We start from the raw sequence: 17,923 nt of genomic DNA on the forward strand, positions 1-17,923 counted from the left end.
ATGCGTGAGGTCAAAGGGTATATGGGAAGTCTCTGTGCCTCCCCCTCAATTTTGCTGTGAACCTAAAACTGCTCTAAACGTTTTAATCAATCAATCAACCATTTGTAATTGGGTCTATTTTAGGCTTTTTTTATTTTTAATTGGCACCTGGGCTAACATCTGTTGCCAATCTTTTATTTTTCCCCCTTCTTCTTCTCCCCAAAGCTCCCCAGTACATAGTTGTATGTTCTAATTGTAACTCCTTCTAGTTGTGGCATGTGGGAGACCGCCTCAGCGTGGCCTGATGAGTTGGTGCCAAGTCTGTGCCCAAGATCCGAACCGGTGAAACCCTGGGCCACTGAAGCAGAGGGTGTGAACTTAACCACTCAGCCACGGGGCTGGCCCCAGGCTGTCTATCTGGTTTCATTAATGTATACACCTATCCTTACACCAATACCACCTTTTCTTGGTTTCTGTAACTTTATCGTAAGTCTTGAACTCATCTTTGTTATTCTTTTTCAAAGTTGATTTGGCTCTTCTGGGTCCTTTGCTTTTCCATATAACTTTTAGAATCAGCTTGTAAATTTTTACAAAAAGTCCTGCTGGAATTTTGATTGGGATCACACTGAATCTTTAGATCAATTTGGAGAGAATGGAGAGTAAACAACATTGAGTGTTGTGATCCACAAATAACAATCTCTCTCTCCAATGATTTAGATTTCTCTTAATTTCTCTCAGTAATGTTTGGGAGTTTTCAGTATACTCATGCATTTATTTTGATATATCTCTAGATATTTCATGTTCTTTTGAGGTTACTGTAAACAGTATTTTTTAAAATTTCAATTTTGAATTGGTTCACTGAAAAGTATAAAGAAAAAATAATATTTGTACACTGACTCTGTGTTTTTAACTTTAAACTTCCAGTTGTTCATTACTATAATGTATAGGAATATGGTTGATTTTTGTATATTGATTTTGTATCCTGAAAACGTGCTGAACTCACTTATTAATTCTAATAATTTTTAAAAAAAATAGACTCCTTGGGGTCACCTATATAGGTGGTTATGTCATCTGTGAATAAAGTAAGTTTTACTTCTTCCTTTTTGATCTATATTGCTTTTTATTTCTTTCTTTTGCCTTAATGCACTGGCTAGAACTTCCAGTATAATGTTGAATCAAAGTAGAAAGAGGGGACATCTTTGCCTATTCCCAGACAAAGTATTCAGCCTTTCGGCATTAAGGGTGATGTTAGCTACCAAATTCCTCAGGTTGAGAAAGTTCCCTTTCTATTCCTATTTTGCTGTGCGTTTTTTGTTAATCATGAAGAGAAGGTGAATTTTGTCAACTGCTTTTTCTACACATATGGAGATGATCATATACTCTGTTTTTGGTTTTGATCTATTGATATGGTAAAATACAATGATTTTCAACTTCCAAACCAACTTTGCATTCCTGAGATAAACACATTTGATTATGACTTATTATTCTTTTTGTATATGTTGGGTTCAATTTGCTAACATTTTATTAAAGATTTTTGAATCTCTATTCATGAAAGATATTGGCCTGTAGTTTTCTTCTCCTCTAGGCTCTTTTTCTGGTTTTGGTATTAGGGTAATGTGGGCCTCAGAGAATGAGTTGGGCAGTATTCCCTCTTCTTTTATTTTCTGGAAGAGTTTATGTGTAGAATTGGTATTATTTCTTCCTTAAATATTTAGTAGAATTCACCAGTGAAGCAACCAGGGCCTGGAGATTTTATTGTGGGAAAGTTTTTAGCTACAAATTCAATTTCTTTAATAAATATAGGGCTATGTAGGTTATCTGTTTTTTTTTGAGAGAACTTCGGTAGTTTGCATCTTTTAAGAAATTTTTCCATTTCCTGTAAGTTATCTAATTTACTGGTATAAAGTTGTTCACAATGTTTCTTTATTTGCTTCATAATATTTGTAGGATCTGTATTGATATCTCTCTTTCATTCCTGAAATTGATAATTTGTTTCCCCTCTTTTTTTTAATTGGTTTGGCTAGAGGTCTATCAGTTTTATTGACCTTTTCACAAGTTTTCAATGGTTTCGTTGATTTCTGTTCTGGTTTTCTATTTCAATGATTTCTGCTCTTCTTTTTATTATTTTATTCCTATGCTTATCTTAGGCTTAATTTGCTGTTCTTTTTCTAATACTTTCTTCAGGTGGAATCTTAGGTCACCGATTTGAGATCTTTCTTCTTTTTCCAACGAAAGCATTTAATTTCCCTTAAAGCACTGCTTTAGCTGCATCCCAAAATTTTGACAGGGTGTTTTCATTTTCATTCAGTTCAAAATATTTTCTAATTTCCCTTGGAATTTCTTCTTTGACATATGAATTATTTAGCAGTGTGTTTAAGTTTCTTACAATTGGGGATTTTCCAGGCATATGTCTATTATTGATTTCTAATTTAATTCTGTGATGGTCATAGAGCAAACTTTGTATGATTTCTTTTATATTTGTTGAAATTTGTTTTACAGACTAGAATATGATCTATCTCAGTAAATGTTCCATGTATACCTAAAACAAGGTGTATTCTGTTTATTAGGTGGAGCGTTCTACAGACGTCAGTTAAGTCAAGTTAGTTGATAGTATTGTTCAAATCTTTCACATCCTTGATGAATTTTTATCTACCTGCTCTATCAATTACCAATGTATTGCTTGACAATGGATTACTTTTGTCTTGCTTTTTTGTATCTCAGAATTTTTGACTGAATGCAGAAGACTGTGTGTAGGAGGACAGTGGAGGCTAAAGTAAGTAATACTATTTACACTCGGAAATAGGTATGCTGCTTCTTCTGCCATGTCATTAGTACGGGTGTTGAGTCAATCTAGTCAGCAGTTGAACTGGGTTTGGGTTTTGTCGTTGCTACAGACAACTTCAGCACATCACATGCTTCAAACTCCTCCAGTTGTGCAATGCTGCTACCTACGTTTAGTGCGTGGCCTAGGGTGCCAGAGAGTTTTCTCAGTATTCTTGCTTCACCCTCAGCTTTCAGTAATCTCTGCATGTCTATCACGGAGGGGGTCTCTCTGCACACTCTCTCTCCTCCCCCACTGATAAGACTGTTGTTGCTTATGACTCAGGGTGGGGCTCATGGTGGGAGTGGGATGAAGTTCTTTGTCTATTTGGGCTGGTCTCAGTCTTGGGCAGGCACTCAGGGGTGGTAATTTCTCAGTGTTCCTGCACCTGCCCCCCAATGTCAGTCAAACTCTGCCTCATATGAGGGAGGGAGAACATGTCCTGAGTGGGCGTTTCCTGCCCTGCCCCAGTGGTGAGAGACCTCTGCTTTGTGTTAGTGCAGAGTCCTGAGCCCAGAGGTTCCCTGTCCCTCCCGAGCAGCAGACAAGTTTTGCTTTTACTCCTCCTCAGAAGCAGTGGGTATCTGCCTGGGCGCACGGCAGGGGAGGAGAAGAGGACAGAGAAGTTTTCTGCTTCGCCCCAGTGGCTTAAGGATTTTGCTTCATATGAAATAAGGGTCCAGGGAAGCGGCAGGGTTTCATGTCTACGTGCCACTGAGGAGTGCTGTCTCTGTTCTCAATTTCTCTTATGAGCACCCAATTAATGAAAAAGAGCCTGTGAGGGAGGACTGCTCTTGGGTGTGAGGCTCCCAGTTATTCTAAAATGTCATACTAGCTCACTTTAAGAATTTGTTAATTTTAGTTGTTTTCTTCTTATCTGCTTTTATGGTGGCTGCCTCTTTCCTGGGTGCTTCACCAAAGGTGAAACAGTTTGTGTGTCCTGTAGGGGCCTGTCACTCTTTGAAATCCAGTTTACTTTGCTGCCAATGCAACCTCTGCTATCTGAGGGGTTCAAGAAAAGCTATGATTTTGTAAATTATCTGGCCTTTTCTTCTTGTTAGTGGGGGAGCAACATTCTCCTGCAGGTTTCTCCATCTTCAGTGGAAGAAGAACTCTCTGAGAGTTGGGTTTTAAGTGAGTTAGCAGTGATATTTCTTCTTTGGATCTCTGCTGGTACTCGGGTAAAGATAAAGCAGCTTCTCTGGCTCCCTCGACTGTCTTCACTCCCCTGGTGGGTGCCTCCAGCTCAGGGCTCCCTGGTTATAAGCTGTGAAGTGGGCACGGAGCCAACAACCAGATTGTGATGAGTTATAAACTTGGGACAGCTTTGGTGATCCTTTATAATACTCATCCTGACAAACTCAGATGCCAAACTCTAATCCATAATAGCACAGGCTCAGAGGTGGTTCTAAGCGAACAGAGGTGGAGGGCAGACATTTTTCTGAGCTAAAATCAGACTGTCTGGGAACTCTATCTCTGCCTTCAGTGGTGTGGGATTTCTTAGAAGGCTACCAGGATTATAAATGTCAAATATTTGATGAATGAATGAATGGGGAGTAGGAGGAAAAGGAGAGGGCGGCAGGAATTGCCTCTTCCAGTCCTGGGATGGGTGTCGATGGGCGGAGACCGTGTTTTTGGGTATGCCACAGACAGAGAGGAAGGCAGAGCAGATATCTTTACCATGGCCCAGGAGTCAACAGAAAGCATTTAGGATTCCAACATCCCTTTGAGAATTTAAAATTATCTCCCCAAATAATACAATGAACATTTTTATTTTACACTTCTGAAAAGTTTTACCATGAATCACTGTACACCAAATTAGATTCCAATGGAAGACAGTCTCTTACAAAATATAACAAAGTCAAAGACACACTGCCTAGTATCAAGTAGCTGGGAGAAGAGGATATTTATTCTGCATAGAACTAGCTACATGACATTTATATTTTGAAAAATAATCATTTAACCTTTCTGTCGCAGTTATCAGTTTCCACTTATTGTGAGAAACACTTAGTTAGGTTTTAAAATTGGGACTTTTAAAGCAGCATCAGAGGAATAAATTTCCCAGCGTGTAAATCTGTAACACAGGATAATAACTACCATGGTCTGTCAGATCACACAGCTCAAATCTAACCCTGCACTTGAGACTACCAAGCATGAAGATCAAGGCTAAATGGATGTGTACCAGGGCTGAAGACACTAAGCTGGCCAGCTCAGACAAAGGGGCATTAATTTCAAATATGTGCTGTAGGAAGTGAGCCTTCCAGCAGTGAGATATGACATAATCTGTGAGTACCAACCCGGGAACGCAGCTTAAATTTTTGTTTCACATCTAGAGGACGACAGCCGACCAGCTGAGAAAAGGCTAACTGGGCTGTATAACAATCTCCTAACAAACGTGAATGAAACTTTAGCTCAAGTCTAACTATAAAGTGAGATTTAAACTTGGAATTTAGGGTTGCAAAACCTTACTTCAGAGGAAGGGACAAGGTATCCATAAGGAAAGGAGTTTTATTAACAAATGCCTGGGGTTTATGCAAAAACAGACTGATGTGAGAGCATAAGCAATCAGGAAGTTGTAGTAGAGAGAAGAAAAGGAGGAGAAGAGATTTAAAGGACAAGGGGAAGCCACACAGGTGAATCTTACCCAGTACAAGGAGGGCACCTGCAGTACCTCTTGGAGAGTCACTGTTGAGAGGCATCAATTAGGTTTATGGTGAGCATAGTCCCTACTGGCACATATAGGTGCCTAACCAAGTTTTCGAAAACATATGCTTTGTACTCCCAATTAGATGGTGAGTTACTTGACTGGGCGTTTTGTTTTTGTTTTTTTTAATATTCTCCTCTCCATCTAGCACCATGCTGGGAACTTAGTATTTGCTCAAAATTCATTAGTTAATTGATTTCTCTGCCTTTGGCATCCTCAGTGAAGCACAATTCACAAGGCAGAGTCGTCTTTCAGAAATGTGTGAGCTGCCCATCCCCTCAAAATGGACAAAGGCAAAGAAGATGAGAGAGGGATGAAAAAGAAAGGGTGCTAACATTTTACCAAATTAATGAGAGGATAGCTTGGTGCCCACAATGTGCTGGGAAGTACAAACACAGTCATAAGCCCATCTCGGAAAAGCTTGAGCAAGTCTATAGGGATTAGAACAGTTGCTGAATTTATGGTACCCTGGGAACCTCTATTTGTCAAGTGCCACAGAGGCAGCCCTGACACTGGCACAGGTGAAGATGAATTTTCATTCAGAGCAGTGAGCCTTCTGACTCCATTAATCCTCAGGGTTTTGATGATGAATTTCTTTCTTTTTTTATTTTATTTATTTTCACTCTAATGCCTCCTCCCACTGCCCTGTAAGAGCGTGGAAGGAACAGAACAGATGGTGCTTTACGTGGAAGACCGAGGGCTCATGAGGATACAAAGCCTGCCCACTCTGAAATCACATGACTGCACGTGCAAGGAAAAGCCTTGATTTCCCCTGGGAGACACGGATGCAATGATGTTAGTATTCCCGGTGGAGGGAGAGGAGAGGAGGGCTAAGAGGCCATTTACAAGGAAGACCACACTAATACTGATAAGACTCTTCAGCAAGGACCACGTTTAATCATAAGATCACAGGAGTACCAGTATCTGAAGATTCAAAAACATCAAAGTAAAACAGAGGCAAATGAGGGCTTAGAATGTTGCTCTACAAAGCTGATTTAGAACGAACTGGTGAGGACGCACAGTAGAAGACTGGCCTCTAGTTAACCTGCCGTTGGCTCTGGCCCAGTTTTAATCGGAAGAAGCTAGGATTTACAACCTGCTTAAGGATGGAGTTTGACAACTGCTATAATCAGAAGAGCTGTCAACACAAGGACAGCGGTCAAACCAAACCGTAATTCATACAAAATAACAGCTAAGCCCCCAAGACATCCCCAACGTTGTCTGCACTCACTGGATTTAACTATACTTATAGTTTTATGAAACTTCCAAGAATAGGTTAAGGGTTGTAAAATCAACTCAAATCAAATCAACAAGTAGCTATTGAGTGCCTATTAAATAAAAAAGGTTAAATAATATTAAGTGACTAAATGGATAAAATATGCCCAGCAGATTCCCCAGGAGATAGTAAATGCTTAATAAATGGTAATTATCATTATAATTACATGCCAAACTGTTTTGATGACCTTAAAAATGGCAAAAGTCTAGTGATCTTGTAAAAAAATCTAAATTAAAAATGAATCACTCCTAGAAGTGATTACTAAACTTAAAATATTTATTTCACATAACATTCCTGAGTTGTTAGAATATTTTAGTTTTATATATTTGTAATGCCAAAACCTCTAATGATATTATTTTAGTGTTTAATTGTCTTCATTATAATATATATGGTATTTGTTTTGTTCTTTCTACGATAAATAATATAATCTGAGAGACAAAGATAGGAGTTGTTTTACTAGATCAATTTTGGGCAGGATACTCAAATCAGGGATAATTTTTACTGATGTCTAAACTCTCAGTGAACAGAAACAAGAATAGAAAGCACGTAGGTGGACACAGGTATCGACATACGTGTTTACTCATGAGTACATTTTGACTCACTCACCAAGGTGACCAACGATAAACAATTTTCATTTATTTTATTTCTATTAAAGATTATCTTCTGCAAAATAATGTGTTTTAAAAGGATACCAGGACTCTAATTAGTGATGAAATTCTGAAAAGAGGACTAGAAGTGGAACCAGAAGACCTGGACAAGTGTCTAGGCTTTGCTACCTACAACTTGTGTTACCCTGCCGAGGTCCGTGCACCTCTCTGGACTCCAGTTTTTCATCTGCAAATGTAGGAAAACAGGGCCTAGCTCAGAAATTTGTTGAAAAGCTTAAAAGATTATATATATAAAAACAGTAACACCACCACCTTATGTCTGTTCAGGTTTGGACTTTTTTTCTGTGTGTAAACTTTTTTTTCTTTCGTGAGGAAGATAGTTGCTGAGCTAACATCTGTGCCAATTTCCTCTATTTTGTATGTGGGACACCACCAGCATGGCTTCACAAGCGGTGCTAGGTCCATGCCTGGGATCTGAACCTGCGAGCCCCAGGCCGCTGAAGTGGAGCATGTGAACTTAACCACTATACCACCGGGCCAGCCCCACATGAGCTCATTTTTAGCAGGGCTTCCTTCTATAGAAATTTTGTGCTGCCTTAGTTGAGGATGTGTCCCTCAAGAGAAGTTTAGCATTCGCTTCTGCCAGATCCCTCAGGCATGACCAAACTAGTACTCTTATCTTAATTTCCTGACTTGAGGATTTCTGAAACAGAGAGTATAAATGTAAACCTCAAACATGCGTCAGGTGGGGCTTTTTTTCCCAACGAGATTCTGATCAGATAAGCTACTTTGTCTTCCTTTCTTACATTTTATTCTTCTAATCTAATTTGATTTTTTTTTTTTTTTTTTTTTTTTACTGAGGGTCTAGCCCTTTAAAGGTCCTAGCTTACATGCAGGGTCTCACTTTCAACTCCTCATTACTTCTGGCTCAAGAAGCATAATTTCCAGGGTTTGCTGACATTGAAACCCAAGCCCACAGTTTTCCCAGATTAGACAGTGTTAGCTCACAAATTTACCACCATGGTTACAAAGTCCTTGTTTATTGGGTGAGAGGTGAAGGACACCCAAAGTCTGGGGACATCTCTTACTTTAAAAAGGATGTTTGGTATATTTTATCCAGCAAATAGCAGGCACTCCATAAATATTTGTTGAATGAAATATAATTAAGAAGGTAAGTCATAGTTACAGTACTAATAGAGCCTATGATACTTAGATTTAAGATAATTTAAATTTAATTTTCGAACAGGTAATATATGCATATCGTTCCAAACAGAGAAATTATTAAAGGGTTTCTAGGAAAAATTTTTACCCTATGCTTGTATTTTAGCCCCACAGTTCCTCTTCCCTTAGGCAACCAACATTAGCTTTTTGTGTATCCTTCCAGACATTTACTAGGAAATACGTACAGATACATTCATAGCAGCACACTGTTCTACACCTTAATCCTTTTACTTAATAATATATCTTAGAGATTTTTCCATATTAGTACATAAGGAAAAGACAGCTTATTTTGAAGCTAGTCAGAAAGACTTTTTGAAAAATCCCAACCTTCCTGCTCTCTAGAAATGCATTTTACATGTCAAACTCAAATGGACATATTCCCACATCCATAAAGGCATTCACCCCTAATGGCTAACTAGGGATGACAGTGACTCATCCACATTCTCAAGGGCACATTCAGTCTAGTTTAGCCGTTTCTATAGCTTCTGCATGGAAAAATAAAAGGAAAACACAACATGCCACAGAGAAGGCACTAAAAACTGTCTGAATGAGTGGATTGAAGAAGGAATGAGGGGAAGGAAGGAAGAACTGATTTAGCAGAGCGTGTGGATGCCCCGGCAGGGGTTGTCTTTCTAAGCTGAGCAGTGAACTCTGGACCTTATGACAAACACTGTGGAGTAAAAGAAAGTTCTCTCCTCGAAGCCAGGCACCAGAAAAAAGAGGCAGCCCTGCATTAAATGCACTGAGGGCCTCGCCGTCACTGTGAAGAATTCCTTCTCTCTCCTTTCTGACTATCTGTGGTTGTCTGACTTGTGCCTGGTAGTCCCAGATTGCCACCACAGTTGTGGAAGTGGCTGAGAAAAGTTTTTTTCTGGGTTAAAAATCAGGGTTTAGAATAACCGGCTCTTAGTGATATCAGAGGAGCTATATGAGAGAATCATAAACACGTTTGAGGAGTGAGAGATGTGAGTGCCGTGAAAGGAGGCATGGGAAGGCGCGTCGTTTTTCTCTCCTTTCCTAGCAAACCTAGAGACATGGGTTTGAATTCCTGCCTCCTTTAGGTAAGTTTATTAACTTCTTTGAGTTTTGGTTTCCTCATTTATAAGGCGGGGAAAACAGTAACTTCATTAGAGAGCTGTTTATAGAAAGGAGCCTAGAGATTATTTTACCTGTATACTGTACCACATATGCACATTTTTAATGACCCATCTTTCAGAAGCATTTGGTAACAGAAAATACGTATGTATGTATATATGTGTGTGTATATATGTCATTTTAATTAACAAATATTTTAAGTATGGCATACAGAAGAATATAAAGGCTAATAAAACAAATTTTTGGCTGTTACAAATAACGCTGCGATAAGTCTTCTCCAGCGTGTCTCACTATATGCCTGCTCAGGAGTATTTCTAGGGTGCACACCTACAGTTGGAACTGCTGGGTGGTAGGGTGTGTGTACTTTCAACTTCACCAGATCTTTCCAAACTATCTTCAAAGTGGCTGCAACAGCTGGCACTCGCATCAGTAATGTATGAGAGTTGCTCCACACATCGTTACACTAATATTTATAGACATTTACATGTTGCCAATCTGACCAGCATGAAATTATATCCAAATGTTTTAATTTGCATTCCCTGATTACTGTTGGGAGACAAGTCTCCGGGGGATTCTCATGTTTCTGCACCTCTTTTTCTTTTTTCTGCTTTTTCTCCCCAAATCTCCCCAATACATAGTTACATATTTTCGCTGCGGGTCCTTCTAGTTGTGGCATGTGGGACACCGCCTCAGTGTGGCCTGACGAGTGGTGCCATGTCTGCACCCAGGATCTGAATCAGTGAAACCCTGGGCCGCCACAGCGGAGTGTGCGAACTTAACCACTCGGCCACGGGGCCGGCCCCTCTGCACCTCTTGTGAGCAGATGTAATGACAGCTTTTGTTCTGAACTATTTTTTCAAGGATGTTGGTTTAGTGAATACCTTGGACAACAAAGGTAGTGTTTCCCTCCAGAGTAGAGGGCAGGTTTGTTTACTGTCCAGTATAATAAAGATAATATGTTCTCCAGGGCAAAGATTGGGCAGGTTTGCTTGCAACTCATTATGAAAGACTGGAGTTCCCTTAGTTTAGGATCCTGAGCTATGACTCACTGTGTGTGCTGCTTCTACCTGGGCATCTCCACATAGCTCCTGTGGGACTCAAGGGGAAATGACACAAACAGGAAGCTCATCTGCTGGCCGTGTTGTGAATAACAGTCTTTTGTCTCTGATTCAGGAGTTTTGTGTCGTTTGCCAGCATCCATGAAACCGTGTTAGGCTAACTTGTTAGCTTGAAAGTAAGGTATAATTTCAGGTTATTCATAGTTCTTGACAGTTATTAGTGAGGTTGAGCACCTTTTCTTATTGTTTATTAGCTATCTGGCTCTTCCTATTTGTGAAATGAATATCTATTTTTTTGGGTCTATTTTTCTATTTGACTGTCTTTTTACTGACTGGGTAGAAGTTCTTGACATATTCTGAATAATAATTTTTACATAGGTTATTTGCATTTTAAATATCTTCTCCCAGTCTGTATCTTATATTTTTACTTTGCTTATACTATCTTTTGTTTTACAGAAGTTTGAAATTTTAATGTAGTTATCAATTTAAATTATGATCTGTACTTTTGTGTGTTTTGTTAAGAAACCACTCCTTACCCTATATATTTGTCTACAAGTTTAAAATTGTGCTTTTCCCTATTTATGTATTTAATTCACCTGAAATCTATTTATGTGTGTAGGGTGAGTTGTTTTGGTTATCTATTGTGTAATAAACCACCCGAAATCTCATGGCTTAAATACAACAAGGCATTGTTTTCTTTTTCACAGTTCTGTGGGTTGACCAGGTGGTTCTTCTGCCTCAAAGAACTAATTTTTGGTTTTGTTGATTTTCTCTATTGTTTATTTCATTTGTTTCCACTCTAATCTTTATTATTTCCTTCTTTAGGCTTCATTTTCTATTCTTCTTCCAGTGTCTTAAGGTGGAAAATTAGGTTATTAATTTGAGATCTTTTTTCTTTCTTAACATAGGCATTTACAGCTATAAATTTCCACGCAAGCATTGCTTTAGCTGCACTCTCCAAGTTCTGGTAGGTTTTGTCTTCATTTTCATTCATCTCAAAGTATTTTCTGATTTCTCTTTTGATTTATTCCTTGACTCATTGGTTATTTAAGAGTGTGGTGTTTAGGCTCCGGCCCCATGGCGGAGTGGTTAAGTTTACACGCTCTGCCTTGGCAGCCCATGGTTTCGCTGGTTTGGATTCTGGGCGCAGACATGGCACTGTTTGTCAGGCCACGCTGAGGCGGTGTCCCACATGCCACAACTAGAAGGACCCACAACGAAAATTTACAATTATGTACTGGGGGGATTTGAGGAGAAAAACCAGGAAAAAAAAAAGGAAGGGTGGCAACAGTTGTTAACTCAGGTGCCAATCTTAAAAAAAGAGCGTGTTGTTTAGTTTTCTCATAATTGTGAGTTTTCAAATTTTTTCCTGCTTTTGTTATCTAATTTCATTCCACTGTGGTTAGAGAACACTTTTTATTGTTTCCATCCTGTTAAACTTATTGAGGCTGTTTTATGGCCTGCATATTGTCCATCCTGAAGAATGTCCCATGAGTACTTGAGAAGAATGTATATTTTGGTGTCATTGGAGGGAGTATTTTAATAATGTCTGTTAGGTCTAGTTGATTTATAGTTGTTCAAGTCTTCTATTTCCTTGTTTATCTTCTGTTTAGTTGTTCCATTCATTATTTTGTCTTTTTTATTTCTTTTTTTTTTAATATTGGCACCTGAGCTAACAACTGTTGTCAATCTTTTTTTTTTCCCCCTTCTTCTCCCCAAAGTCCCCCAGTACATAGTGGTATATTCTAGTTGTGAGCGCCTCTGGTTATGCTATGTGGGACGCCACCTCAGCATGGTCTGATGAGTGGTGCCATGTCTGCACCCAGGATCTGACCCAGTGAAACCCTGGGCCACCGAAGAAGAGTGCGCGAACTTAAACACTCAGCCATGGGGCCGGGCCCTGTTCCATTCACTATTGAAAGTGAGGTACTGAAGTCTCCAACTATTAGTTTTGAACTGTCTATTTTGAGTTTTTTCTTTGGTGATGTTCTAGGGTTCATCATACACATCTTAACTTATCAGAATCAACTTCCACTTTATACTAGCTTAATTCCAGTGACATACAGAAACATTACTCTCATAAAGTTCCATTCCATTTTCCCCTCTTTTGATGGCAGTACTGTTATACATGTGATATCTATTAATGTTACAAATCCAACAATACATTGTTACAGTTACTTTAACATCTGTAGTCATTTCCTTAGCCCGTTATAACTTTGCTCTCACTCATCTCCTTTGTGCTGTTATTGGCAAACACACTATACTTCTGTGTGTTATAGGCCCGGGAAGAAAGCCCTCCGACTGGGAGCTGGGAGGAGAGGGAGCCCTGTGCTCCTGGCTACAGTGTCCTGGAGGAGAGCCGCTGCTCTGCTGGGCCGGGCGGGGAAGGAGGGAGTGATCGTCTTTCAAATGCCACAGACTCTTGCCTTCTCACCGAATTCTCACAGATTTTCTTGAAGAATGTTTCTTCATTTGCTGTTTGTCCTTAGGACCATTTCTAGAAGCTTTAGGTGACTGTACTTTAGAAATTAATTTTCACTAGTTTCACAGGGGGGCAGGTCAGTGGAGCTTCTCGCACCGCCACACAGGAATTGATCTCGGCCCTCATTGCATAGCTTCAGAATAACATCTTGGGCTGGCCCGGTGGTGCAGCGGTTAAGTTCGCACATTCCGCTTCTCGGTGGCCTAGGGTTCACCAGTTTGGATCCCGAGTGGGGACAGGGCACCGCTTGGCACACCATGCTGTGGTAGGTGTCCCACATATAAAGTAGAGGAAGATGGGCACGATGTTAGCTCAGGGCCAGGCTTCCTCAGAAAAAAGAGGAGGACTGGCAGTAGTTACCTCAGGGCTAATCTTCCTCAAAGAAACAAACAAACAAACAAAAAACAAAATAACATCTTGATATTTGGAAGAGCAAATCCCTCTTCCGTATTTTTCTTCCAAGTGCCTTAGATAATCTTGGCTCTTTGCTCTTCCATGCAAATTTTAGGACAAGCTTGTTAAATTCCACCAAAAACCTGCTGAGATTCTTATTGAAAATTCTCTGAATTTGTAGTTCAGCCTGGGGAGGATTCATCTTTACAACTGAGTCCTCCTATTAACAAGGATTATTTCTCATTTAGATTTTTTTTAAAAAGTCTTTAAAAAAAGGAATGTAACTTTTCTATGAAAGTTTTGGACATCTTTTCTTAGGTAAAGTTCTAGGATTTTGCTGCTATTATAAATAATATCTTTAAATTTTTTTATTTTCTACCTTTTTATACCAATGTTTAAGAACATAATTTTAAAAAACTGATCCTGTATTCAGCATTCTTGCTAAACTGTATTATTAGTTTCAATAATTTGACTGTAGAGTCTCTTGGATTTCTATGCAGCTATTTATATTGTTTGAAATGGATGATTTTGTTTCTTTTTATCCATCCCATGAATATTTTATTTCTTTTGCTTTTCTTTTTGTGTGGTCTAGAATTCCAATACAATATGAAAGAGAAATAGCTATGGTAGGCATCTTTTCCTTGTTCCTGATTTTAAAAGAAATGCTTCAAACAATCCATCTTTAATAATAAGGTTTGTACTAAGTTTTTGATATGTAACTTAATCAGGCCGTGGAAGTTTCCTTCCATATCTAGTTTATTAAGAGCTTTTGTCATAAAAAATAATATTAGCTAATATTTATTTCATACATACCAGCTGTCAGACATTGTTCTAAGAACTTTACGTGGATTAACTCATTATATGTTCATAACAAATCTCTCAGGTTATTATCCCTATTTCACTATGCGTGAAGTTAAATAATCTGTCCAAGTTCAGTAGTAGAACTAGAATTTGAATCCAGAAGTCTGGCTTAAGAGCCCAGAGTCTTAATCACTTTTCTATATTGCTTCTTAGAATGAGTGTTGAATTTCCTTAAATGCTCTTCCTGCATTTAATTTGACCATACGGTTTTTCAAATAACTTGCTAATGTGGCAAATTATATTAATAAATTTTTAAAATGTTAAATCATCTTTAAATTCCTTGGATAAATTCAACTTGATCAAAACATATCATTCTTTTTAAAATACACAGATGGATTTCATTTGCTAATATTTTAGTTATGATTTTTACATATACATTAAAAAATGAGACGGACTCACAATTTTCCTTTTCCTGCTGGTTTTGGTACTCAGGTTACACTAGCTAAGCTCATAAATGAGTTGGGCATGCATTTGGTGACATTTCACTCTTCATTATCAGGCTGATAAATGTCATTAGCACAATAGTTAGCCCAACAGTTTAGACTCCTAGACAATCCAAGCAAATGCTAAGTAGTGGACAAAAGTGCCCAGGGGCATCTGGGCCACTTATTTACAAAGGGCAGTCTAGAATGGCTGAAACTCACAAAACAGCCTGATGAATTCCCTCGCAAAAGGTCCGAAGGTGTCTGATCCCTAATCTGGTCTAAATATTGATGGCTGTCTTTTATTCAACATATTCACACCCAAATAGAACAGAAGTAAGAATACTTTTACTAGTCCCTCACAGTCTACAAATACTTCACTATCTTTTATCTCACTGCAAGTACCCCATAGCTCTTTAAGAGCCATATTATTTCCTCCTTACAGATTATCCTGTATTTTAAAGATTATTTAAGTGAACATTACTTAACTAGGCTAATCAGTTAGTAGGGGAAATGAGTTAAAAAATCAAATCTATTTTTCTTCACTTTGATTATATCAAGAAAGCATTTCTTACAGGAGAAGATTCTAGCTCCTACAGTGACAATGATTGGCATCTTAGTTGTTACCAACAGCACCAAGAACGAAATAATAAATTTTCAAAAGGGAGCTGGCAGAGCCTCCATTTCTGTTGATAGTATAGAAATACTCAATTTACTATGAATGTGCTCATAAGAATTATAATATATCTCTAACTTTAGAGGTTATTAATCTATTTTTTAACCAAAAAGTTACTATATCTCTACTAGGCATTTTTCTAAACACTATGTAGGGTTAGACAAAGTTGAGATAAATAAATAGAGAAAAGTTTCAAATACGATTACTAATAATTTAGAAATATCTTACCATAATGTAGAGCTGTTTGACCCTCATTGTCCTATAAAAGAAACATAATAAATTTTATAAGTTTTAAGTTATTGCAAAAGTATAAAAGCACATAAGCTATAGCAAATATATCTGATATACCAAAGTTCCATAGGTTTATCAGATACAGGAAAAGAAATCAGTTCTTTGAGCCTCACAGTAACTTCTGCCCAAGCCCTCCATCCTGGAGAACGGGAGGATGTTGAATGGTACCTTGTGCACTGCAGCAGCTACAGCAGAGGGACAGGGTAACCAGATCTGCAGATACTAAACCAAAGGGAACCCATTAAAATGTGGCAGTTTGATTACCCAATTAGTGGCAGAAAAACTGACACTGTACATCATTTATCTTGGCTAGCATTATAATGTTTTTCTAAGCTTATCCCCAAATCTATGTAAGAAGTCTGTGATTTATAGTAAGAGTTAGCAGCTTTTTAAATCCCTTTTCAAAGATTTACAAATTCCAGGCTCAGAACATTAGGTTTCCTAATCAGATCAAATATCATAAAGAAATGTGATTTCAAAGCACATAAAGTCCTAGAAGTTGTTGAGAAAAATCAAAAGTTCCCACAGACTACTTAGGAAACTCCAACAGTTCAGTTAATTTTTTTTTTCTTTTAAAAATCAAGATATTCTAACTATACTAATTATAGCACATGAGTACTTTTTGGCAATGCTACTTCTTAAACTGAGAGCAGGTGATCACACTACATGAGCAATGAATAACAAGGATTAAGTACAAGTGAAAAATAGAATTTAGTAATTAATTTGATATGAACTCAGTAACATGCAAGGCGATTATGATGCCCCTGGTAATTAAGAATACATGCTTAACCATTATTGTGAATAACTGGCAGAGGGTGGTATTATGACTTACATCAACTATTCCTGGACACACCATATCTACCTCTCCCGCTTTCTAAAAGCTGAGTTTGGGGGTTGGTTCTCAGAACTTTTTGGCTATTGTTCTCTCTATGTAATCCCTTCAGAAGAAAACTAAAAAGCTGCCACAGGGAACATATTTCTGGTTCAGACAGGTAGTAAGAAGAAGTTTGGTAGGGGTGACAGCTGGTGGGGGTAGGGAGACAACTTTGAGGCAATATAGTTTGATTAAGTTGTCTTCCTACCAGGAAATGGGAGTTCTCAGTGGATCTGGACGGGAGGTGTGGGTGGAGACATGAAAAAAATAATTTTAAGGGACCCTGGAGTAGGGCAGACTTGGCTGAGGTGCAACAGTGGCTAAGTCTGGGATGTCCATTAAGCATCATAAGGATAATAAACTCTAAGAGGAGTAAAAGATGGAAAACAGCACCAAGAAGTCAGGAAGAGAGACCATTTTTGCCTACTTCTTTTTTTTTTTTTTTTTTGCATATAAAAAGGTCATTTTGTCATATTTTTTGTTTGGGTATCAGTGCCCTTTAAAACGCTATTATTCAAGCACAAATGATCATGTTTACAAAGTATTTACAATTTCAGTCTTCTTCCTTTATATTTTAAAACACAACAGCTATCCGGTTACAACAGTTAAAAAAAATCATAAAGATTGCAGAAAAGAAAGCATCTGCCTCATTAGGCACCAAATCTGAGCAAGTACCTGCTTGTTTCTTGTCTTTTCCAACGCAGTCCCTACCTTGCTCCCTGTGCCCTTCCTTTGCCTTGCCCTTAGGGTTAAGGACAGGTAGGGGAAAAGAGCTGAGGCAGCTACAGTAACCAGGATCCAAGTGATGCTTCCGAGGGTGAGCGCAGCAAGGGCAAGCTGTGCTCCAGAGCATTTTGACTTGCCTGGCTGGAGCCAAGGGCAATTTCAGAAGAACTGTACTGCCCATTATGGCTTTAGACTCATATCTCCTTTGCCAGTTTCCAATCTTAATCAGTAAAAGTGTATGTGTGTCTGTAGACACACACCTGCTGGGTTTATACATTCACATTTATAGTTTAAATGTCCAGACAGAAAGCAATTTCAGAAAAGGCTTAATCTATTACTATTTCAGGACTCTACTTATGCATCCATCATGCAAGGTTATATTTTCTACAATTATCCATCTTTAGAAGGTGTGGTTCTCTTGCTATTTGTGCATAAC

At 38.5% G+C, this 17,923-nt stretch overlaps 1 protein-coding gene across 1 annotated transcript in view; it reads right to left on the reverse strand.

The window, feature by feature from the left end:
- Positions 1-17,923, reverse strand: part of ACBD6 (acyl-CoA binding domain containing 6) — a 179,689-nt gene that overhangs the window by 16,485 nt on the left and 145,281 nt on the right. Inside the window, exon 7 of the mRNA XM_046684208.1 lies at positions 15,825-15,855. Coding sequence (XP_046540164.1) covers positions 15,825-15,855 — 31 coding nt within the window. The remainder of the gene's footprint in view (positions 1-15,824; positions 15,856-17,923) is intronic.

Source organism: Equus quagga, chromosome 13, assembly GCF_021613505.1.
Source record: "Equus quagga isolate Etosha38 chromosome 13, UCLA_HA_Equagga_1.0, whole genome shotgun sequence".
Taxonomy (NCBI): Eukaryota; Metazoa; Chordata; class Mammalia; order Perissodactyla; family Equidae; genus Equus; species Equus quagga.